The 23,984-nt window shown below is 40.2% G+C and overlaps 2 protein-coding genes across 4 annotated transcripts; one reads left to right on the top strand and one right to left on the bottom strand.

The window, feature by feature from the left end:
- Window positions 1-11,616: 11,616 nt before the first annotated feature.
- On the top strand, window positions 11,617-14,537 carry LOC107623217 (serine/arginine-rich SC35-like splicing factor SCL30A). 3 transcript variants are annotated; one of them, XR_015905351.1, is made up of 6 exons: window positions 11,620-12,165; window positions 12,281-12,517; window positions 12,707-12,896; window positions 13,010-13,146; window positions 13,405-13,594; window positions 13,985-14,537. XR_015905351.1 is itself a non-coding variant. In XM_088505630.1 (4 exons), the coding sequence occupies exons 1-4, from the start codon at window positions 11,801-11,803 to the stop codon at window positions 13,013-13,015; spliced, it is 798 nt and encodes a 265-aa protein (XP_088361756.1). In that variant the 5' UTR covers window positions 11,617-11,800; the 3' UTR covers window positions 13,016-13,388. The 3 variants fall into 3 exon arrangements, 1 of the variants encoding a protein (XP_088361756.1); XR_015905352.1 differs by having other exon boundaries at window positions 13,989-14,537; XM_088505630.1 differs by lacking the exons at window positions 13,405-13,594; window positions 13,985-14,537 and having other exon boundaries at window positions 11,617-12,165; window positions 13,010-13,388.
- Window positions 14,538-15,290: 753 nt separating this feature from the next.
- LOC107623682 (CD2-binding protein-like protein) lies at window positions 15,291-19,752 on the bottom strand. The gene is made up of 10 exons (XM_016326028.3): window positions 19,503-19,752; window positions 19,125-19,347; window positions 18,150-18,275; window positions 17,915-18,067; window positions 17,286-17,412; window positions 17,062-17,103; window positions 16,397-16,696; window positions 16,199-16,241; window positions 15,922-15,999; window positions 15,291-15,693 (listed from the first exon to the last, which is right to left on the bottom strand). The coding sequence occupies exons 1-10, from the start codon at window positions 19,577-19,579 to the stop codon at window positions 15,627-15,629; spliced, it is 1,236 nt and encodes a 411-aa protein (XP_016181514.1). The 5' UTR covers window positions 19,580-19,752; the 3' UTR covers window positions 15,291-15,626.
- Window positions 19,753-23,984: the final 4,232 nt, after the last annotated feature.

Genomic DNA, 23,984 nt, shown 5'->3' on the forward strand with positions numbered 1-23,984 from the left:
GGTCTATTCTTTGATGGAAAGAACACGACTGTTCATCATAAACTTTATAAAATTTGGGTCCCCAATTCTGATCATAAGAACAAAAATTACACCTTGATTCCATCTGGCTCTCTGTGATTCAAGAATTGAAAGTTCCAAATTAAATCAAAGAATTTATTGGCAATGGCTGGAGGTACGTAAATTACTGGTTTTATAAAGAAATCTAACAGTCTCTTTACATTAGCAGAAGAAATTTGAGATTCAATTGCAAGTCTCTCCATATTTTTTGTATATCCAAAAATCACAATCTTCTTTCTTTTACTGTTGCAACTCGTCAATGACATCAATACAAAGATTAAGAACTTATTACTTAAATTCCGCTGCTCTAGATCCAACAATTGCAGAAAAAGAGTAATATTTTCATCATCTTGCACAAATCTCTTCCTATACTTTACAACCATAACCATCTTGGAGAGTGTCTTTGTCATCATTTTTGGAACCTCGAATGATTTTGCATTTAGAAATTTAACAAGTTCTGTCGTGAATTTGATCAAACATTATCGAAATTCTCAATCAAACGCTACAGACACAAGGCAGCAATAATTTGTTCAGTCTCACTTGAACACTCCAAAATTTTAACCAAAGACACAACAACACCAGCACTAACAAGAACTCTTTTATGAGAATTATACCTCACAATCAAAGAAATTACTTTTGCAAACTCTTGTTGAATCTCCAACTCAGAAGACCCACAAAATCAACAAGAACATGAACAATATTACTAACTTGAACAATCACTTCCACGTACTTGTCATCTTTTGAAAAAAACTTCGTGGAGGTTGATCAATCTCGGAGTTTGGACTTTTAAAAAGAAAAAAGGGACCAGATTGGAAGGGAAAAAAAAGAGTTTCTTTTACTACATTAGCCAGTTGTTACATTGCTAGCGTGGCAGGACTTCAGTCCACTTCAACTTTTCCACGACCAGTAATGGACAGCTGTGTGAGAGACTACTATAAAATTTAGAGTACAATTTCAAAGATGTACGGTAGGTCGGGTACTGGACGGTTCGGGTTGGTTCTTCGGTCGATAAGAGAGGGGATCGCCTGGTTCCGGGTTGCTGGGTCGAAGGAGGGATAACCGACTTCCTGAGCTCTTTGTGTGGAAGGGGGGTGTCACCTGCAAAGACACTCCGACGCTCTAGTCAGTCAAGTGTGCAGGCGAGAGATGAGAGAATGGTATGTGACGTACCTTGGGGGAGGGGTAGGACCCTCCCCATATAGTCAGAGGCGGGTCCCACAAGGGCAGAACCCACCTTCCTCGAAGCTTCCCTATACATCTGTAGTAGTGAGTTGTCCAGGACACGCGCCCGGGTCGGTACTTGGACGTCTCGCACCCGACCGTTCGGGTCGGGTGGTTTGCGGGTCGGGTCGGCCCATTTTATATGTGGACCAGGCCGTAACAGTACTCCCAACGCGCCAGCAATGATCGTGAGGGTTGTTGGTAGGGGTGGCAAGCGGGGAAGCCCGCCCTTTGCGGGCTGGCCCGCCCTGCCCCGCCTACTGAGATGGTCTCAAAATCCCAGCCCGCCCCGCCTAACGGCGGGTTGGCGGGCCGGTGGGCTAAGCCCGCCAAATATCTTTTTTTTTACTTTTAACTATTAAATAATATATATAAAGGTATAAAAAATCTCTTCTGTTTTTTAATTTTAACTATTATAATTTCTAAAAGTATAAACAAATTATAATTTTTATATTCACAAACATTAAAGTCTTTGTAATTATAAATATCTAATAGACATAATTATAAACCAAATTTTCATCCAAAACATAATAATAAATATTGTTCCCAAAGCAAAATAAACATAATCCAAAACATAATTATAAATATTGTCAATAAAACAAAATAAACATAATCCATAACACTCAATTTTCATCTTTATTCTCTTGTAACTTGGGTTGGGGGAAGTTGGGTTTTAGCAAAAAAATTGTAAAAATACCCCTTGTCAGAAAATATTAAGCCCGACGGGGAAGCTCGCCCTGCTCCGCCAAAGCCCGCGATTTAAGCGGTGCGGATTAGGCGGGCTTTTGCTATTTGGTGGTCCCAATTTTTCAGCCCAGTCTGCTTTTTTTGGCGGGTTACGCGGGCCGGCTCAACGGATTTAGGCCCGTTTGCCACCCCTAGTTGTTGGTGGCGTGTTATCTCTTCTTCCGTATGTTGTCGCCAGGTCGGCTGCCCGTGGAGGGGACGTGCCTCTTGCGCGCGTGTCTCTTCATTGATGGGGATAACTGTTCGTTGCCTCGTTCTTCGCGCCGGACATTTAATGCTCATAATGGGTTGTTTCAAACCCTGTGAGTAAAGACTCTTTTACCCCTGCTTTTCGCGCTTTAGGTCAGTTTTTTAATCCCCTAACCAGTTTCACGCTCCATTTTCATTCCATTTCCTTGTTCATCCTCATTCTATTTTCTTTGCATTCTCCTTCTTCCTTCCTGAATTCCCTACTGTGATCTTCGCGTTTTTGAGCATCCATCCCTTCCTGCTTTCCTCTCAGCTATCACAGTCAATCAGGTAAGCACTCTTCTCCTCTTCCTTTGCTTACGTTCGTTTTATCTTCATTATCAGTTCTTCTATATGCATGTTGCTTATTTGATTTGCATGCTAGATGATCATAGTGTCAAGTAGGTGCGTTAGGGGGGTTACCATTCCAGGGTGTTAGCTTTTTAGGCTTTTGCTTGGATTCTGCTTTAGCCATGCTTAATTATAGTTACTGAATAGGCTTAATGTAGTTTCTGGGATTTTTCCGAGCTCCCGACCTCGTAGACTAACCGAGTGGTACCCCACTATAGGTATGCCTCGCATCGTCTCACGAGCTTCCACCTCCGCCGCGGGTTACGACCCGTACGCTTGGGTGACTTCCGATGTGAAAGAATCCCCGAACCAGATGGGCGAGGAGGAGCTTACCGAGTTCCGCCAAGCCGAGTACTTGTACGGGAGAACCAACGAGGAGGCCAACTATGACGTTTTCGTTCCTGCCCCCAACGAGCGGCTATATGAGCTCAACTTCCACTCCCCCCAGGTTCCCGATTGGATTTGGTTTTATAAGTCCATGTTCACCCAAGTAGGGGTCCGTATTCCTTTTTCTGCATTTCAAATGGCGCTCCTCAACTGGATCTCTGTGGCACCGTCGCAGTTGCATCCGAACAGTTGGGCTTCCATCCGCTGTTTCGAGATGGTGTGTGAATACCTAGAGCTGCCAGTGTTTGTAGACGTTTTTCTTTATTTTTTCAACCTCACGAATCCTTCCAAAGAAGGGAAAGCGAGGAAAAGGTTCATGTCCTTCCAATCTGCCCAGGGTTGAAGGATTTTTGGCTTGTTTGAAGACTCTTATCATGGGTATAAGGATAAATATTTTAAGGTGCGTCCAGTCAAAGGTCGCCATCCCTTCTGGTTGTCCTTAGAAGGGGAACGCCTCATCCCGATGTATTGGAGTTTCGGGGCGAGGTCCAACACCTTCATTAAGGTGACTTACAAGGGGATGTCCGTTGTGGACAGAAAGATTGCCGACGTGTTGTTGGCTGTCTTTGGGAGAAACCATGTGAATCTCCACCTTCTTATGGGTAATTGGGAGGTTGTCAGAAATTACATTTGTGAGTGGCTGACTTGTATTTCTTGCGTTGTGGTTGCTTTGATTGGTTATGCCGATTTCACGACTAACTTGTTTATTTATTTGCTGCAGTGGAGATGTCTGCCGAGGTGACGGGCCTTGAGAATTTGTTTAAGACTTTTTTGGAGGAAAGTGATGGGGAGAAAGGTAACGGGAAGTCGGAGACCCCTCCTGAGAATAAGGAGGATCAGGCGGTGCCTTCACCCCGTGATACCGAGATGATGGACAGGAATTCTAATGGGGTGCGCGTCTCTCCCATTCATGAGGAGGGGGCCGGCACTGGGCATTCGACCTCCACTGAACAAGTCGAGGATGATGACTTGAAGGTTATCCCAACCCCCAAGAGGCAGAGGTCATCCTCCAGCCCTGAGGGAGTCCTCACCGTGATGGAGAGGAACTTTGACGCCGGGAACTTCATAGATGCCTAGTTGCTTCCTGGCACGGAGGAGCACTTCCATGGCTCTGACCTTTCGGGGCATGTGAGGTGGATGTACCGTACCCTCCTCGGCGGTGCTGCTATAGCTCGGAAGGCCGAGTTTGAGTTGTCAGGGATGCAGTCACTGCACAGGAAGCTTGAATCTGCTGCCACTGCCAATAATCAATTCAAAACTCAAGTTGAAACGCTTTGGGAGCAGCTGTCCAAGGTGGAGGAGAAGCTTAGGGATGCCGAGGATAAGGCCGCGTCTGCCGAGGAAAAATTGAAGATCTCTGATGCTACCGTATCCCGTCTGACCGAGCGGGAGATGAGTTTGGAAAGCCAGTTCAACGCTGTGCAAGGTCGGGTGGTCGCTTTGGAGAAAGAACGTGATGCGGCCGTCTCGTCGGCTAAGGCCGCTCAAGCTAAAGCCGAAGAGTTTAAGAAGAAGCATAAAGAAATCGTGAAGCAGGGAAAGAGTGCGATCCTGATGACTGAGGAAGCCCTTAAGGCCCAGGTGAAGATTGTGGCCCCCGACTTCGACACGTCGGCGATTGGCATTTTTAAAACAATCAGGGATGACAAGATTGTTGACATGCCCAAGAAATGATCCCATGTACCTTTGTATTTTTGTTTGTAGAACTTGTGGAACTAGCTTTTTAACATACTCTGGTAGTCGCTTGGTCGGCTTGTGATTATCATCTTTTCCTGCTTATTGTTTTTGTTTTATTTCATTACCGTTTTGTTGGTATGGGCTTGTGGCTCGTGTTCGTTTACCGTTGTGCTGGTAGTTCGACGAAGCCAAGTCGTGGCTTTACTATCGCTGTAGCCGTTTGTTATGGCTTTAGCTTAATTGGCTCCCGGGGTGATCAGTCCCGGGGTACTGTATCGTGGTCCCGTTTAACATGTTTCATATGAAACTTGTTGTCGTGGGATGTGTAAATGGGGAAGAGCAAGTGGGAAGGTAATTTTGACAAGTAAACGTTAATCGATAATTAAAGAAGTCTATTGCCATAATAAGTATTTAACAAAAGTAAATCGCTGAGCCCATCAAATCGCCTAATCGGCGTGTTTGAGCTAGGAATAAAATCTTCTCAAGTTACCTGCATTCCAAGTTCTCGAGACTTCCTTGCCATCGAGCTTCTCTAATTTGTAGGCGCCCTTGCCAATCACCTCTTTGACTCTGTAGGGGCCTTCCCAGTTTGCCGCCAGTTTACCTTCCCCTTGGGTCGGTAGCCCGATATCGTTGCGCCGCAGGACGAGGTCATTTTGCTCAAATTCTCTCCTGAGCACTTTGGTGTTGTAGCGCAGGGCCATTCTTTGCTTTAGTGGCATTTTTGACAAGTGGGCCATCTCCCTAGCCTCATCTGCTAGGTCCTTTTCCACTGCTTCCTCTACTCCCTTCAGGAGTAATCGTGGGCTCGGCTCGCCAATCTCTACAGGTATCATTGCGTCCACCCCGTACGTCAAGCAGAAAGGGGTTTCTCCTGTGGACGACTGCCCGGTTGTTCGGTAAGACCAGAGAACTGAGGCGAGTTCATCAGTCCATGCACCTTTTTTGTTATCCAGCCGCTTCTTGAGGTCCAGCAAGATAACTTTGTTTGCGGCCTCAACCTGACCGTTTGTCTGGGGATGCTCTACATAGGAGAATTTCTGCTTTATGCCCAGGCCAATGAGGAACTCCGCGAACTTCTTGTCAGTGAACTGTGTCCCGTTATCAGAGACGACGACTTTCGGGATGCCGAATCGAGTTATCACTTGACTCCACATAAACTTTCGGCAATTGGCTGAGGATATACTGGCCAGTGATTCAGCCTCTATCCACTTGGTGTAGTAGTCGATGGCAACTATGAGGAATTTGACTTGCCCCGGTCCCAGTAGGTCGACTCTCCACTGTGCGAAAGGTCAGGAAGATGTCAATAGGCTTAGCTCGATTGCCGGCGCCTTGTGGAAGTTGGCGTTCTCTTGGCACTTGACGCATTTCCTTACAAATTCTTTGGAGTCCATCATCATCGACGGCCAGTAGTATCCATCTCGGACGAGCTTTCTTGCTAGGGCCTTGCCCCCGATGTGGTGACCACAGCACCCCTCGTGGACTTCTCTAAGGACGTAGTCCATTTGGTCGAGGTGCAGGCACTTTAGTAAGGGCTGACTGAGTCCCTTTTTAAATAGTTGACCTTGTATGATCGCATATTTGGTCGCTTCTCTTCTCAATGCTTTGGCTGCCTTCTCGTCGTTAGGGAGTTTGCCGTTTTCTAGGAAATCAGTGATGGGGTCCATCTAGGAGGGGCTTATCTTTGTCAGGTAGAGTGCAACTGTTGGTTCTTTTATCATGCCTTGAATGAGGGACCGGTTGCCGACTCCCGGTTTCGTGCTCGCTAGCTTGGATAGGAGGTCTGCCCGTGTGTTCCTTTCCCTTGGAACGTGTTGGACCGCGACCTCCTCGAATTGTTTGCTCAGCTCTCTGACCTTCTCCAAGTACTTCTGCAACAGCGAGTCTCTGGCTTGGTAGCTTCCATTTACTTGCGAGGTAACGACCTGCGAATCACTGCACACTTCCAGCCTCGTAGCCCCGACTTCCCGAGCTAAGATCAGGCCGCCCAAAAGAGCTTCGTATTCCGCTTGGTTGTTCGATACGGGAAACTCGAACTTGATTGATTGTTCATATATGACCCCGGTAGGGCTTTTCAAGATGATTCCGGCACCTCCGGACGTTTGGTTGGAGGCTCCGTCCATATGGAGCCTCCACCGTATGCCCAGCTCCTCGGTCGGTTCCCCCGTTACTTCTACCAAAAATTCTGTCATTGCTTGCGCCTTAATCGCATGTCGAGGCTCATATCGCAAATCGTACTGAGATAGCTTGATGGCCCAAGTCATCATTCTTCCCGCTAAGTTGGGTTTTTGGAGCACTTGGCAGATTCCTTGGTCCGTTCTCACGACCACTTGGTGACCCTGGAAGTACTGTCGTAGTCTTCGGGAAGAGGTTAGCAGTGCCAGAGCCAGCTTCTCTAATTTGCTGTATCTCAGTTCTGCTCCTTGCAGTGCTCTACTCACGAAGTAAATTGGTTGTTGAACCTTCCCTTCTTCCCATACCAAAACTACCGCCAGCGCTTCCTCCGTTATGGCCAGGTACAGGTAGAGCGGTTCCCCGGCTTTGGGTATCCCGAGCACGGGTGGTGTTGCGAGGATCTCTTTGAAATACTTAAATGCTTCCTCACACGCTGGGGTCAATTCAAACACTATCCCTTTTTTCATAAGGTTGAAAAATGGTAGCGCCCTAGCAGCCGACGCTCTAAGGAAAAGGGATAAGGCCATGAGTCTACCTGAGAGCCTCTGAACATCCTTGACACATCCCGGACTCTTCATTTGGAGTATTGCTTGGCACTTTTCCGGGTTGGCCTCGACCCCCCTTTGGGTTATCATGAACCCTATGAACTTTCCAACTTCCATGGCAAAGGCATATTTGAGTGGGTTGAGCCTCATGCCGTGTTGTCGGAGGGAGTCGAACACGTTTCCCAGGTCGCTTATGAGGTCCTCAGGCCGGGTGGTCTTTGCGAGGATATCATCTACATATACATCCACCGTTTTGCCTATGAGGTCGCTAAATATCTTGTTCATTAGCCTCTGGTATGTTGCCCCAGCGTTCTTTAGGCCGAACAGCATTACCTTGTAGCAATATATCCCTCCCGGCGTTATGAACGCTGTTTTCTCTTCGTCAGGCCGGTGCATCGGTATCTGATTATAGCCAGAGTAAGCGTCCATGAAGCTTAGGTACCGATATCCCGCCGCTGCGTCGATGAGTGCGTCAATGTTGGGTAAAGGGTATCAGTCCTTGGGGCATGCTTTGTTGAGATCAGAGTAGTCCACACACATCCTCCATTTCCCGTTGTGCTTTTTCACTAGAACTACATTCGACAGTCACGTCGAGTAGTCGAGTTCCCGAATGAATCCTGCTTCTAGGAGGCTGGCCGTCTGCCTGGCCACCTCCTCTGCTCGCTCTTGCGACATTTTCCTTCTCCTTTGAGCTACCGGTCTGGCCTCGGCCATCACGGCCAAGTGATGTGACATGAGTTGGGGTCTATCCCCGGCATGTCGGCTGGCGTCCATGCAAATAGATTGCCGTTAGCCCTGATCATTTCCATTAGAGGTCCCTTTAGGTCATGTGGGAGGTTTCTGTTTACGTAGGTGAACTTCTCCTCAGTGTCCCCGACTCTGAACCTCTCTAAGTTCCCTTCTGGTTCGGGTCTCGGCTTGTCGCTGACTCTGGCGTCCAAGTCGGCAAGGAACACCCCCGATGCCTCTTTAGATTTATTCCTTAAGGAGAGGCTGGCATTGTCGCAAGCGACTGCCGTTTCTAGGTCTCCTTTTATGGATCCCACGAATCCGTCGTCAGCTATGAACTTCATTATCAACATCTTTGTGCTGATCACTGCTCCGAGGTCGTTGATAGTCTTCCTCCCTAGGATGACGTTGTAGGCCGTGGAGTCTCGTAGAACCATGAACTCGGCCATTACCGACCTTCGTCCCTGTCCTGTTCCTACAGATATTGGTAGGGAGATTATCCCGTCTGGCTTGATGAAGTGGTCGCCCAAACCTACCACACCATGTTGGTGCGTCTTTAAATCGGCATCCTGTAGGCCCAAGGCGTCAAACACGTTGCGAAACATGATATTCGAGTCAGCCCCGGTGTCCACGAGGATCTGCTTGATGAGGCCGGTTCCCACGCTGGTCGTGATGACCATGGGCGGGCTTTCCGTGGCCTCATCGAACCATTGGTCCTCTGGACCGAATGAGATGGGTGGGAGCCTTTTGGAGCTTCGCACAGAGGATGAGGAAATCACCAGGACCTTGGCGTCTTTCTTGTGTGCCGACCTCGACCTTGGGGGTGCATCTCTTGCCGTTACTACGTTCACTATGGTAAGGCCGTGTTCGTTGTCCTCCGGCTCGTGGCGTCGCTTCGCCGCGTGGATCTTGTCCTCTCCCTCGCGGTCGCGATCTCGCCTCCTCGGCTCCCTGATGAGGTGGGAGAATTCGGCCAACTTTTTGTCCCGGATCGCTTATTCCAACGCGTCCTTCAGGTTGAAGCAATCCTGTGTCTTGTGCCCATAGCCTTTGTGGTAATCACAATAGAGGCTCTTGTTTCTCCCGGTCCGTTCCTTCAGAGGTCGGGGCTTCGACAAAATTCCCTTCTCTGCTATCTGTTGATAAACTTCTATGACAGGGACGGTGAGAGGGGTGTAATTGGTGAACTTCCCGACACGAGGAAACGACCTGGGTGTCTTGCTCGGACCGCCGTCTCTAGCGTGTTCCTTCTGTCTTTCTCCGCTTCTGTGCTACCGGGTTTGATTGTAGGAGGGCTGCCGTTTGTTAGCAGCCACAACCTGGTTGACTTCTTCACCGTTAATGTATTCTATGGCTACACTTTGGATCTCCTGCATTGTCCACACCGGCTTCGTAGTGAGGTGCTTTCTAAAGTCTTCGTTTAGAAGTCCATTCGTCAGGCATAGGCTAGTAACTGAATCAGTCAGTCCGTCGATTTTCAAACACTCGTCGTTGAACCGGTCTAGATATTTCCTGGTCGGTTTGCCGGATTTCTGCATCACCCCGAGCAGATTGATCGGGTGCTTTGCCTTTGCAATTCTGGTAGTAAATTGGGCTAGGAAGGCGTGGCTAATATTCGAGAACCTGGCCACTGAGCCCTGCGGGAGGCTGTTAACCACCGTATTGCAGGTCACGCGAGAGTGACTGGGAAAGCGCGGTACCTTACCTCGTCTCCCACTCCCTCCAGGTTCATCCTAGCCTCGAAGGCTGTAAGGTGCTCCTGCGGGTCTTGGGTTCCGTCGTACCTCATGTTCGTCGGCTTGTCAAAGTGCTTTGGCAGCCGGACTTCGAGGATGGAATGGTGAAATGGGGTTGCGCCCATTATCACTGGTTCCCGCGTTCTCCTTGTTCTTTTCTCGCCGTCTTCCCGTCGATCTTCTTCCCGATCTCGATCTGTGGTGCGCCTCCTTTCGTGCCGGGTGTAGATGATGGGGTCGCGGCGTCTTCTTAGGCGTCCTTCCTCCCTGGCGCTCTCGGGCTCAGATCGTGGGCTAGCTGTTCGCCGGGAGTGGCTTCTTGGAGGGGAACGGGAGTAGCTTGATTCGGGAGTTCGTTGGCGATGTTCTCGATTTGCCAACCGGCGCTCCAGGTCCTGCATCCTGTGACGCAGTTCCTGCATTATTCTGGCATTGTTGTCGCCAGTTCCCCCGAATGGGCGCCTTTCTTGAGATCGTGAGGTTCATCGTGGAGGGGACCTCGTGCGCTCCCGGGAAGAAGCCACGGAGGCTTCTCCTCTGTGCTCGGTCTCGCGGCCTGTTCCTCCTGGGTCCAGTACAACGTCCATTCAGGCGTCCCCACAGACGGCGCCAATGTACGGTAGGTCGGGTACCGGACGGTTCAGGTTGGTTCTTCGTTCGATAAGAGAGGGGATCGCCTGGTTCCGGGTCGCTGGGTCGAAAGAGGGATAACCGACTTCCCGAGCTCTTTGTGGGGAGAGGGGGGTGTCACCTGTAAAGACACTCCGACGCTCTAGTCAGTCAAGTGTGCAGGCGAGAGATGAGAGAATGGTATGTGACGTACCTTGGGGGAGGGGTAGGACCCTCCCCATATATACCGTGTCAGAGGCGGGTCCCACAAGGGCAGAAACCACCTTCCTTGAAGCTTCCCTATACAGCTGTAGTAGTGAGTTGTCCAGGACGCGTGTCCGGGTCGATACTTAAAGATCAAATTAGTAATTACTAATTTTAATGACTACTTTAAATTTTGAATGTTTCATAAACTATTTTAAGATTTAAATTAAGAAATTTTTAAAAATAAAAAAAATAATATACCAAGATGTTCCACTTTAAAACAAATCTTTTATTAAAGTTTTAAAGTATTTATTTTAAGAAAACATATTTCAATTTATATTTATATTCGCCGGATAAAAGTTGTATTTTGGTTCTTATAATTGAGTGTAGTTTACGGAAAAAGATCCTCTAAAGTGATAATGCTAGTAAAATAATAAAGTGATACTTTAATCATCTTTAAATTTGTAATATTTATTATTTATGAGTCTCACTATCTTAATTCAAGAATAATTAATGGTATTTTTTTTTCTAAAGTGAAAATATAACTTTAGAAGAGCGAGATCCTTAATTTACTATATCAAATTTCTAGTAAATTTTAAAAATTAGAAAGACAAGATGTTTCCTACTAAACAAATACACTTAATTCCTTTAAAAAAAAATTAGTTAAATAATTACTTTAACTCTTAATATTTCTTAAAGAAAACTCTTATCATTATGTATCATTTTATGATAATTTTTTCTCTAAAATTACACTCACTTTATTTGTAATTAACTGATATGAATTATAAAAAATATAATATTTATTTTATGAACAATGGGATCAAAAGTCCTAAAAAATAAAAATACTACTTACCTAAGAGTTTGGGAAAAATATTGTCTTTGCCAACGTTTTTTAGGTTCAATTTACTAAAAGTAATTAGAGATAAATAACCGATAATAAGTGAAATTCAAATAATAATAATTTTTTAAGATCTGCGGCAACGTATTATCTTCGTCATTGAGCTCAGCCTCTGAAGTGCGAAGTGTTGAAGAAGCTCGTGCGGCTCACAAACCCTAATTCAAATCCCTAATCCCCAAAACCAATAGCATTGGGTGTGGCTATTGCTGTTGCTGCAATCTGCAAAGGCATCAACCATGTCTCACTTCGGAAGGTCAGGTCCACCAGACATTAGCGACACTTACTCCCTTCTCGTTCTCAACATCACCTTCCGTACAACCGCCGACGACCTCTTCCCTCTCTTCCACAAGTACGGCGACGTCGTCGACATTTTCATTCCCAAGGACCGCCGCACGGGCGACTCCAGGGGCTTCGCATTTGTTCGCTACAAGTATGCCGACGAGGCTCAAAAGGCTGTCGAGCGCCTCGACGGCAGGGTCGTCGACGGCCGCGAAATCACCGTCCAGTTCGCCAAGTACGGTCCCAACGCCGAGCGCATCCACAAAGGTAGGATTGTCGAATCTGCTCCCAGATCTAAGCGCAGCCGCAGTCCCAGGAGAAGGTAGCGTTTCGAATTTTGTATTTCTTTTCACTAGTTCCCGTAGTTTGTTTTCGAGTGATATGTTTTGCTATGGTTTTGCATTCACGGTTCGCTTTGATGCTTGAATCGGATGCAGGTATCGTGATGATGATTACAGAGAGAAGGATTATAGGAGGAGGAGTCGCAGCAGGAGTTACGATAGGTATGAGCGTGACAGGCACCGTGGCAGGGACAGGGATTATCGTCGCCGGAGCCGGAGTCGGAGTGCCAGTCCGGACAAGGGTCGTGGAAGGGGACGCTATGATGATGATGACCGCCCTATCCGTAGTATAAGCCGGAGCCGGAGCCGGAGCCGGAGCCGGAGCGTAGATAGGTCTTCTCATGCTCATAATTAACTTATTCAACTTTTTGTTGTGATGGTGTTATAGATTGTTATGGGAGCATGCTTGAGTTTGATTAGTTTTTAGGAAGCTTTTCTCATAAGCTGTTTTTGACTCCAAATAAGCTCATGTAATGTACATTGACTTTTCCATTGTTGCTGCTGTTGTTTACTTCCCTGTAGCCGCTCTCCTGCTAGGCGCAGCCCAAGTCCTCAAAGGAGTCCATCCCCTAGGACAAGTGCTTCCCCAAGGAAGAAGAGCCCTAGGGGTGAAAGCCCTAGGACTCGCAATGGACACTCCCCTACACCTGTCTCGCCACGTGGTCGTCCTGATGCTTCCCGTAGTCCATCACCTAGAAATTCTGATGGTGATGTGAGTAACACTAATATTCACCTTAAAAGTCTCCAGAGAATGTCATGCTTGTTTTTATCAAGTGCTTCCTTTTGGCCTGTTCTGACTGTTAGATTCTACTATTCTTTTTTCAGGCATGAGCTATGTTTCTTGAAAATTCGGGAGACACCTTGAGTAATGCAGATATGGCTATTTTGCTTATGTTGGATGTTTTGATCATTGTGAACGGTCTTGTTGGAGTCAAGAATTTTAAGAACTATGTGCTGGTTTGGTAGCATCATACTTCCTCAATGTTTGAATGCTATTCATATTTTGATGTTTCTTATACTTGGGTATTTGGTAATTGTTGCACCTTGTAGTTGGTAGATTGATCTTTCATTCCATGACAATTGTTTCTTTTGTTTCATCCTGTTTGCATTTTTTTTATCCGGGTTGCATGTCACTTTATAGGAAGCTGTGATTATGACTTAATTGAAGCTCAGTTAATAGAAGTCGCAATTTATGCTGAACAAATTTTTTGGTTATATAGCTATGATCGGGAAAAGTGAAATGGACTGATAGTGTCATGTTGAGATTGCTGCCGTTGATGCTAATTCTGTGTTGTTGATGATTGACCGTGAAGTTGGTGCTGGTTGCAAGAAAATGCTGGTTTTAGAACTATGATTGTTGGTTTGAGAGATTTAGCTGATTTGGTTTACTCCTGAATAATATGATTATTGGTAAGATATTTGGTTTGGTTCCTTATTTCTTCAAAACACGCTCATAACCATTCAGATTTTTTATATATTTATTTCGTAACCACATTGTCCTGCAAATATTTCTGCGACTTGATGTACACAAGTTGAACATATTATTTTATGAAGTAGGAATCCTAGTCTATCGTAGTGAGTCCTAATTTAGTGTAGCATTTCCAGTCAGAGGGAGTTGGGAACATTATGGTGACACTTTATGGCCTGTTTGTTTTCCATGCCAAAAGCAATGACATGCTTCCTTTCAGCAAGAACTGCTTGGAAAGTGTAGTGGCAGAAAACAAACGGGACATCAGTATGGTATTTTGGGGGGATATTTTGCACTTGTCATTGGTTATAACTTTTTCCTATTTAATGTAGTTAGGTATGTTATATATAAGCACGCACGTGGCCGAAGTGACGTGGTAGCTGATACATCTTTTGTATGATATGCTTTTGTTCGTGAATAATATGAAGAATTAACCAATAGCTGCTGCTTGTGGCTGGCTGTTGCTGCCTTTTTTGGGCTGGTCGGTTTGGCAGTGGTATTATCACTTGGCACTGAACATGGCTATCTAGCTTTGCTACTTCAAAGATATACTTAACACAAATGTTTTTACTGTTAATAGTTTATGAAGCAGCATTCTCATCTATTCTCTTGTGTCATCTGAAGATACATAAATTTGTCAATCAGGAAATCGTGGCGCCATATGTGATCACAATTACTGTTCTTTAATGATTAATGTGTCATAGAGACGCGGTTTCTCTGAAATTGAAGTTTCTTTGGATAGTGCATGAACCGTCCATCCCCCTTGTTTGAAATCCTTATGATATTTTAGTAATTAATTTAGTAAAACTTATGCTGGCATTGACGTAAGCCTAAAGATTTTATTGGTATGAATAAAATAGATGGCAATGACTGGATTCTCCAACATATTCATTCTTAGACTTTGATATTGGAGTTAAGTGATTTAATGCGTTGATATTTTGGACTCATTTTGTAACAATCTAAAGTCTCACCCATTTTTAATGCCTGTAGCTCTCTTTCTCTCTGCGTGGAAAGAATCTGTTTCTTCGTGAAGTACAAGCATAGTGTTTCAAAGGCTGTAAAAATACGAAAGATTGAAAACTAAGTTAGCAGTTAAAAAGGTCGGAATATTAAGTATAGATTTTGTTGAATAATTTTGGCTGGTGTGTTCGGATATTGAAATACATGAATCTGTCGGGTTGTAAATATTTGAATTTCTGTGCTTTATTAGGGATTTGGAGTCCGTAACTTTTTTAAAAAATCCTCATAGATATTTGATTATTTAACGGTGTATCTAACTATTTGTCATAAAAGATGATTGTTTTCTATGCATGTGTATATGTATATGTTGATGGCCAGTTTTTATATATTATTGTAATATATTATACAATATTCCATGTGCTGTTACAACACTTATTTATATTTTGTAAAGAAAAATTACTTTAAAATTTGACATCTTTAACTTGCATGCAAACGACGGCCCGTGTCAATGAAACGAATAAGCACGAGCGTGTTTGCAGAGAACTAGGGATGGACGAGATCAACAGACCGTCGGCAGTTATACCTTACGGGTTAAGCACCACCACATATCAGAAGCTCCAGTAAATTTAATGTCACTTGAATGCCATTCTGCGTAGTTACAAGTTACGATTAACGGCATGAGCTAAATATTGTTCCAATACATTATGAATAATGAATGATTGTGCTTTTCATTATGTAAAAGCAAAACTGCACAAGTCTCGCAATCGTAATTGCTCCTACCAGTCTAACAGCTATGTCGTAATTCTACGTGACTTTTCTGCACAAAAGCAACTTTAAATAGACAAACACTGTTGGGAAGCATAGTACCAAGTAAGAAGAAAGTCCCACGCTAAAGTATGTGCAAGGGTAAAGAAAAACTCAAGAAAGCTTCTGTCTGTACATATGGCCAGGGAAACGAAGGTGGATATATTCTTCCGAATTTCCAATAGTCAATACTTGGGCAGAAACAGTTCATCAACTGGTATTGGATGCAACCTCCTTAACTTCGTCATATGTGTTAGTCTCCTCATTAAATGAATACCTGCGTTTAACATTCCAAGTAAGCTAGTCACAATTATAAACATATAACTCTCGTACTGCTTGATATTATCTTCTATTACCATATATCTATCTATCAAATAAACAAAAAAAATGAATAAAGGGGGTAAAGTTTTAATCAATGCATGATTTAGCAAAGTCATTAAATAAAGACGTCAAATATCAAGATGAATGCAGGCGTACAACACAAGCTGAGATAAATGTGCAGTACCATTGGCCCGACACCGCAGAACAATATAGTCCTGTGTTTGGGTCGTAATAATAGCCCAAACTACTGCTGTAGTAGTACCTGGACCAATAAAGAAATTGATATCAGATCAAGATTTGAACAACATTTCAAGTCCAAAAAATAAAAAAGAAAGTCATTTTAATAAAAGAATTCATTCATGGAAAGAAGAAATGTAGATATGTATCCTTATTCTCTTGTGACTAACGTCACACTTTTGAAACTATCTACTAAAAAGTAAAACACAAGAGAAGAGTCATACCCAGAAGATTCGTCATACACATAATCATTTTGTAATGCTCCACCTGGTAAGAAAAGTACAGCCATATCAAGTTAAAAACTAGTTTCATTTTTTTGATAGAATTGATGAAAACCAATTTAATAACTATCAGCAGGCAATAATTTCTACTGCAAATGCAAAATCTGTTTATGAAACGTAAATATCTTACATACACTTTACCTGAATTTTTGGCATCCGTAGATGGTTGACTAACTACATTATTTTCATCGCTATGCTTAGTGGTAGTATTCTCATCATCAGCAAACATATCATAATCATCTGCACCACTGCCAGAGACTTCGGCAGAAACTAAATTTGGATTTGATGTGCCCATGGCCGCAGTGGAGAATGTTGCAGAGGGCAAACCAGAATCCATGTCGTCAGAAAGCAAGCTTTTCTCCCCATTTAGAGAAGTATTCGCTTCAGTGGAAGGCATAGATGTGCCTACTCCTTTTGCCCTAGCCAGTTTTTCATATCCTTCTGGAAAAGGGAGATTATGGAATATGTAAGCACCAAGCATTTTATTTCTGCAGTGCAAAGGTTTGCTTGCTTGCTCCTCATAAAACAATAGATATCATCAATTAAGGGTGATAGGTCAAAGAGAATGTTGAATAAAAACTGTCAATGACCACTCTGAAAAGGAGAAAGCTAAAGCTATTATGTGGATGTCCAAATATGATTTTCACTACCACATTACAAAAAGAATTAAAAAAAAAAAAAAAGAAAAGAAAGAGATCATATAAAATCAAGTTCCATCTCACATTATAACCAACATGAAAAATTTAATCCCTGCAACATAAAGTAAATAATATAAAGAGTATAATGCCATTATAGACTAAGCTTACCTGCCTCGCGCTCAAAAACCTCTTTCTTTTCGTGATAAACATCTGCAAAAAGGGGGGGGGGATAGGAATTGAAATTAAGCATCATGTAGAAATACACAACTATTAAAAATCGAAAAATAAATAAATGAAACAAGACAATTTGCACAACATCGAGGATCTCAATAGGCTATTATAACAAGTACATTTTCAATTATGCCTAATCTAGTTGGTCAGAATAACTTAACTGTATTCACCATTCTCCATCAGCTTCATGGCATCCTCGGTTAGTTGGTCAAACACAATCTTAGTCTCGGCAGACATTTTTGCCTTTCTGTCACTGTTACCTTTTAACCTTCTCAAGGCTTGTAAAACCTATTGGAAGAAGTTTAAGTTAATACAACGCAGAAGACCACCAAGCCACTTAATAAAAATAGACATAAATATAAATTCAATCCTGCTTAAGCACAATGATCTACAATTAGCAACAGAGAGGGAGCAACTGATCATGATATAAAATTAGTAATGAAAGTAAGTTATCCATTGCATATAAATTTATCATAACCCTTTTCTCTGGGTGAAAAGGAATCTGCCAACAATGAATGAGATGGGAAAATAAAATTGCAATATTTCAAACTTTCTGTATTTTATTGTTCATTGTTTAAAGTTACACTGTCAGATCTGCATATTCTGGACAGGTTAAAGTATAAATCAATTTTTACAACTCACGGTCATAACTAAACCAATTTCCACCTAAATAAATAACACAAGAATGAGTTGTTGAATAAATGTGTTGTACTCTACAATCATGCCTCAGTAGAGGAAAGACTTCAAAACCAAAGACCAGAAAATTAAGGGTGGGGGAACATAGGCTGACCGTTTCCCCAGGTTCAAGAGCATTTGCAATCCGCCTCTTCATGGTTCCAATATCTTTAGAAGAAAGGTCTTCCACCTCCTCTTCCTCATTAGTTGCTTCATAGCTTAATGCAGCATACTTTGGATCAACTTCAACATTATCAAGCCATGCATCCTACAATAGTCCACAATAATTTATCGACGGGATCAAAAGGAAATAGAAATAGCGAAAGTGAAAAACAGTATAAATACCATACCTTGATTTCTTTCTCTCTAACATATTCAACAAAATTTCCAGCTGCATCGAAATAGCCTTCTTCCCTTTCTTTATCTAGGTTGAAGGGTTCAATTTGGATTCCATCATCAACAAAATTCTCATTATCCTGTTGAAGTAATCAACTATCATGACCTGCCTATCACTTAGATGAATCAAATAAAAAGCGAACATTGGAACACCTTGAATATAGCAATAACTGCAGAGTTCGGATAGTCCGATACTAAAAGTACATAAAAACAACATCCTACACGCAACAAACTTCAAAACAATATAATTTACGTTAATAAATCTTCCAAGTTCTAATGTTAATTGGAATATATCAAAAGACTGGATACAGCAAGTTTAGGTTAAACTCCAACTAATAGCAGGGTGCATAAATGCAAAATGAAACTGTCAACACCATCCATCAATCATATAAAATGTAACCTGCTAACAAAATTCTATCACTCTAGATTATTATCAATTCCATTCCACAGACAAAAATCGGCCACGAAGTAATGTATAGTCACCCTAGTTTCCATTTGGATAAATCTACAAATCACTCAAGGTAATCTCAACTCCTTTAGGCTGCGTTTGTTTGTAGGCACAGGACACAAAATTGTGTTTGGGAGATGAGACATAACAAAGATATTGTGACCAGAGACACTACTGAATTAGTGTATTTTCTGTCCATCCTGATAGAAATGATACAAAAACACTAACAAGAGACACCACTTATGTTTTATTTTTTCTTTCATTATTCTTATTAATTTTTCATAATTATATTTTCCTTCTCAAATTTTTTGAATGAAAAAAAAAAAATAAATTAAACTTTCATAATTTGTTTTAGTGGATTACCAAGCAATATACAATAACACTAATTTGTATGTCTCTATCCTTTGTGTTGTGTTCAGTGTTGCACTCAAAGGTATACTATCAACAAAACAAGTGAAGGAAAACTTTTTCAAGAACAAACCTCATATGTGACTTCAGCAGCAGTTACATCATTTGAGGCGCCTCCAGTGTCATCAGTAAAGAGTTCAGAAGTGATCTGGCTCCTGCGTTTGGCGCGCTCTTTGGCAGCAACTTGGGGATTCAACAAATCAGTTGGTTCCTCCTTCTCAGCATTTGCTTTCTCCACCACTACTTCCTCTCCTGGCTTCACTTTCTTACCCTTTGGAAACCTAACCCTTTTTGCTCTGCATACATACATTCACAAATTCAATGCAAGCGTAACGAAAAGTCATAGCACGCATGAACATCATGCAACTTCGAGGGAGCTCAATTCGTAATATTCCGGAAAAATTGTTATTGAATGAGATTAGGGTTTAAGGGTGTGATGAAGAGAGATTACGGTGGCTTTTTGTCGAGATCGTCAGCATCTTCCACGAAGGGACGTTTACCGCTACTGCGAGATGATTCACCCGCCATTGATGCTGCCCAACGACAACAATGACAAATTCAACAGATTTTGAGCTGCTCAGAGAGAAAGAGAGAGAGTTATAACTCGCGCCGAGTCGCCGACTCGTCCTCGTTGGATTTTTTGCAGGGTGCACTCGCCCGAACGTTCTCTCACTAGTCACTACTCTCCCCTCTTTTTTTCCAAAAAAAAAAAAAAATTGATTAATTAAATATATATTAGTAGGATTTAATTTTCGTACATTAACATCAAAAAAGGTTATATAGATATTCAATTAAATTAATAGTGAATTTAAAAATTAATTATTATTTATTAATATGATAATATATAATTAAATGTTTGTGTAAAAAAATATTATATAATTTATGTATAAAAATTAAATTCTTATTATTTCGATTTTTTTTTTGTTTATTGGGTAAGAGTTATTGTAATTTTGTTCATTTTTATTTTACAATTGGGTGGTAGTCTGGTACCATTGGGCCCAAGGGGGCGAGGAACCAAAGCCCAATATTGGATTTGGACTTGCTTTCTTAGTATAAAAATTGACTTGGCCCGTTTTAATATCTTGAAAGCTTGCATGACCAAAAAAAAAAGAAGAAAGCTTGAAAACAAAGGGTTACTGCTCCAGAACTAAAAAAAAAAGGGGTTACTGCTACATATTACGTGGCTCGAAAGCAACATTCTCAAATTAGGGGGGTTGATTAAGGAGAAATCTGGCTTTTGTTTTCAGCACTGTTCATGTGCATGACAATGATATCGTTAAATAAAAAAAGTGTCTTGAACAGACCAAGCAGCAATTAACTGAGTAAAGAATCGAAGTTTGTAAAAGATTGCCAAAGTGAGGCTTCAAAATTTGGCTGCAGAGTTCTCTATTATTGCAAGCTGTATTGTGAATAATTGTTGAAATTTGAAGTGTATAACTAGAAAAATGTGAAGTTATTATTATTGAGACCATCCAGCTCTTCTCACTGCTGATGTCATCAGGATCTTATTCTTATACGTACATTCATCATATATTTTTTAGTGAAATGGCCAAAGATGAAGTGATGAATAAACTGTGACAGAATATTAATAATCTAGCTAGAAACAATAAATGATTATTGGAATGGTTACGTTCTGCACCAGTGTGCTCCTATGCAGTTTTCTTGGCAATTGAAAAGTGAACGAAAAAACAAAATGCTTGATCTATGCAAATATGTATGGACACAGTATGGTTGTTAATGAAAAATCTCGGTCTACAACAGTGTGTACTGTAGACAACACAACGTACGTATATTCAATTCACGTAAGGAAATTACACGTGCGTTAGATCACTTGTCTTGTCGGATAATATACACAAGACTCATATTTTTTAAAAGATATATTTTTAATTATCAAAAATGTAAAAAAAAAATACATAAAAAAGAATAGGAATCAAAGATTTAATACCTATGTTTTCGTTTTAAAAATATATTTCATTCTTACTAGTTATCTAAACTAATTTTATATTTATTGTAATAATTTTACATATTTAATGAACAAAAAAGTAAATTAATGGATACATTAGTACTTACTAACTATGAATGGTGAAAACTCAGGCGGAGTCGACTTCACGTGAAGTTGATAACTGAGCCGTTAGATGATTTAACTGATTTGACTAAATTTTTATCTAACGGTTCTCAACTATCAACTTCACGTGAAGTCGACTGTAATTGAGTTTTCACCACTATGAATACATTATGTTAATCTACTAAAAAGATACTGTTAATTAGCTTGTGATTCAAATCATTTTGCGTCACCGATGAAACACACTTAGCAGAACAAGGAAAAAAGGAAAGGAAAAACATTCAGAATAGTAACGTGTAATGTTCTATAAAGAAAAGTTCCATGGCCAGTTAAGCCAAACATACAGTCATACATCATGGCGGGAAATAAAAAAAAAAAAAGGAAAAAATGATAAGCATATGCAAGTCTTTTTGGAAAAAAACATAACGTCGGCAATACCAGCGAGTATTCTTGGTTTATTGTTCAGCTTTTTATCATAGAGAAATGAGTTCCATGATTTATTTCATTGATTTGTACCACTGTTATATGAAAATATTTCAAGTGTTGTTTAAAGTTACAATGATTTATTCACGTCTGGATTCAATGATCTTTTTAAAATTGAGTAGTATTACTAATTTTTTTAAATGATCTTTTCAATGATCTACCATACCAATTTTTTTTTTTTTTTTAAATTTAGGTCATATTTAATCCATACATCGTTTATGAATTTCGAAAAACAAATGTTTGTGCAAATAAATTAATATGATTTAATTGAAATGTTTTTTTCTCTATTTTCGTATATTTTTTAAAAATTTTCATACAAATTTTATTGGAATTGCTTTCTCTAAGATAATTTTTGTCTATTTTTTTTTTTTTGGACTTTATATCCCAATAATGTCTATAAAAATAAATACAATGATTTTAGTTATTTATTTCAATTATATATATACTTGTTAAATATATTATAATTTATGTTTTTCTTTTTATATGTTTAAATTTTTAGAATTGAAAAGTTTATAATTCGATTTTTGTTAAATAAAAAATCTACAAAAATCCAGTATAAAGAAAAGTTATATAAAAAATTCATTTTAAATTTAAAATTTTGAAAAAAAAATTAAGAGAAATTAAAAGGCAAAATTACTGAAACAGTTGAAATATTTTTCTATTTTATATATATATGTAATGGCTTTGCTTTTGTAACTTTTTTAAGAAGGAAATAATGGATATATGCAGTAGTGGCTCCACATGAATCACCAAGTCTGCAAACTAAACGAAAGCGAATGCATGCAAACTCCATTTCCTTTTCAATTTTGCATCATTTCATTTGGTTACGTTGCCAATGTGGCGGACTAGTTCAGCTGAAAGTGATCGACACTTTTGAAACTTATTTATATATATCTCTATGTGTCGTACAAGCAGGGAAATAATCTAAGTACTAGTTGGTAAGGTGTTTAATAACATGGAATATATATAATATTTTTATTATTTTTTGTTATGATAAAGTATCATCAATATTCAACAAAAAGTAGTATTATGACAATTATTCTATTAATTATAATTTGTAAGAATTATATTTTATATAATTAAAATAATAATAAAGAGTAATACGAGAACAAAACGTTAATGAGTAATAGCTCAAATGACATAGTCTCTTCATACTCAATTAAGAAGTTGCGAATTCGAGTCTCCTATCTTTGGTAAAAAAAAAAAAAAAATACGAGAACAAAACGAGAATATAGGTCGTTCGACCCAAGTTACGTAACAATAATTTTTGTCTAACGATAATATCAATATCGAATGTATCGAGACAGCTACTGAATATATATCTGAGTCGCATGTCAATTCAATCAAAAAGGGATTTTGTCCATATACCAATACAATGGAGCATATATATCTAGTGTGCAAGATATTTTTCATAAGTTAATGTCACTGTTTTCCTTACAAAAAGAGAAAGAAAATGTATATTGTATAGCAATTAATTTCTGTAATAATTAATATTAGATAAATTTTTTATTGTTAATATTATTTGTTTAATTCTTTATATGATTTATGGTTTAAAATGTAGTAGAGTGTACAATTTTGCATGTTAGTGTTTATTTATAGTTTAATTTAGGGTGGTTAGTATCGACAAAAACTGAAATTGTGATAGTGTTGAAAAAAAACAAAAGAAGAAAAAGTGAAAAGAGAGATTGTGAATAATAATAATAATAGAATATTATTTCTCTTGTAAGGTTGTAATCAAAATGCTAAGTTTGGGTTGAACTATAATTATATGGTAATTTTTTAAAAAAAGATATTAGTCCTAAACTCTCACACATACATAATTATTATTGAAATATATATGACTTTTAAGTCCTCTAATTTTTTCACCCAATACAAAAATTTCTTAAAATTAATGCACAATTTTTTTAAAGACACATATATCATGACGAAACAAAAGAGAAATTCTATATAAATAGCGCCTAATATATATATGAAGGAGAGAGGACAGAGAAGAAAAAAACGAAAGGAGGGGAAAAAGACAAAAAGATCAAGAAAAAGAGGGGGCAAACAAGAAAAATGTAGGAAAAAGAAAGAGTTGCACCAATAAAAGGGGAAGAGGAAAATGAGGAATAAAATCAAAAAGAAAGAAAGGAAAAAAAGTAATAGGAGACAAGAAAAATGGTGAAAAATGAGAACTTGTTAAATGCTTAATTTAAAAAAATAATTATATTAAATATATACTAAAATTAATCATTAATATAAATTATATATTAAAATAAAAAATATATTAAAAATTAATTATTTATGTATTTATAAAAATACATAATAATTAATTTTAATAAATAATTTTAGTGTATATTTAATTAAAAAAAGAAGATATTGTTCCTTAACACCATTGACGCGATTACT

This window comes from Arachis ipaensis, chromosome B10 (assembly GCF_059453495.1).
Source record: "Arachis ipaensis isolate K30076 ecotype BB chromosome B10, ASM5945349v1, whole genome shotgun sequence".
In the NCBI taxonomy this organism is placed as follows: domain Eukaryota; kingdom Viridiplantae; phylum Streptophyta; class Magnoliopsida; order Fabales; family Fabaceae; genus Arachis; species Arachis ipaensis.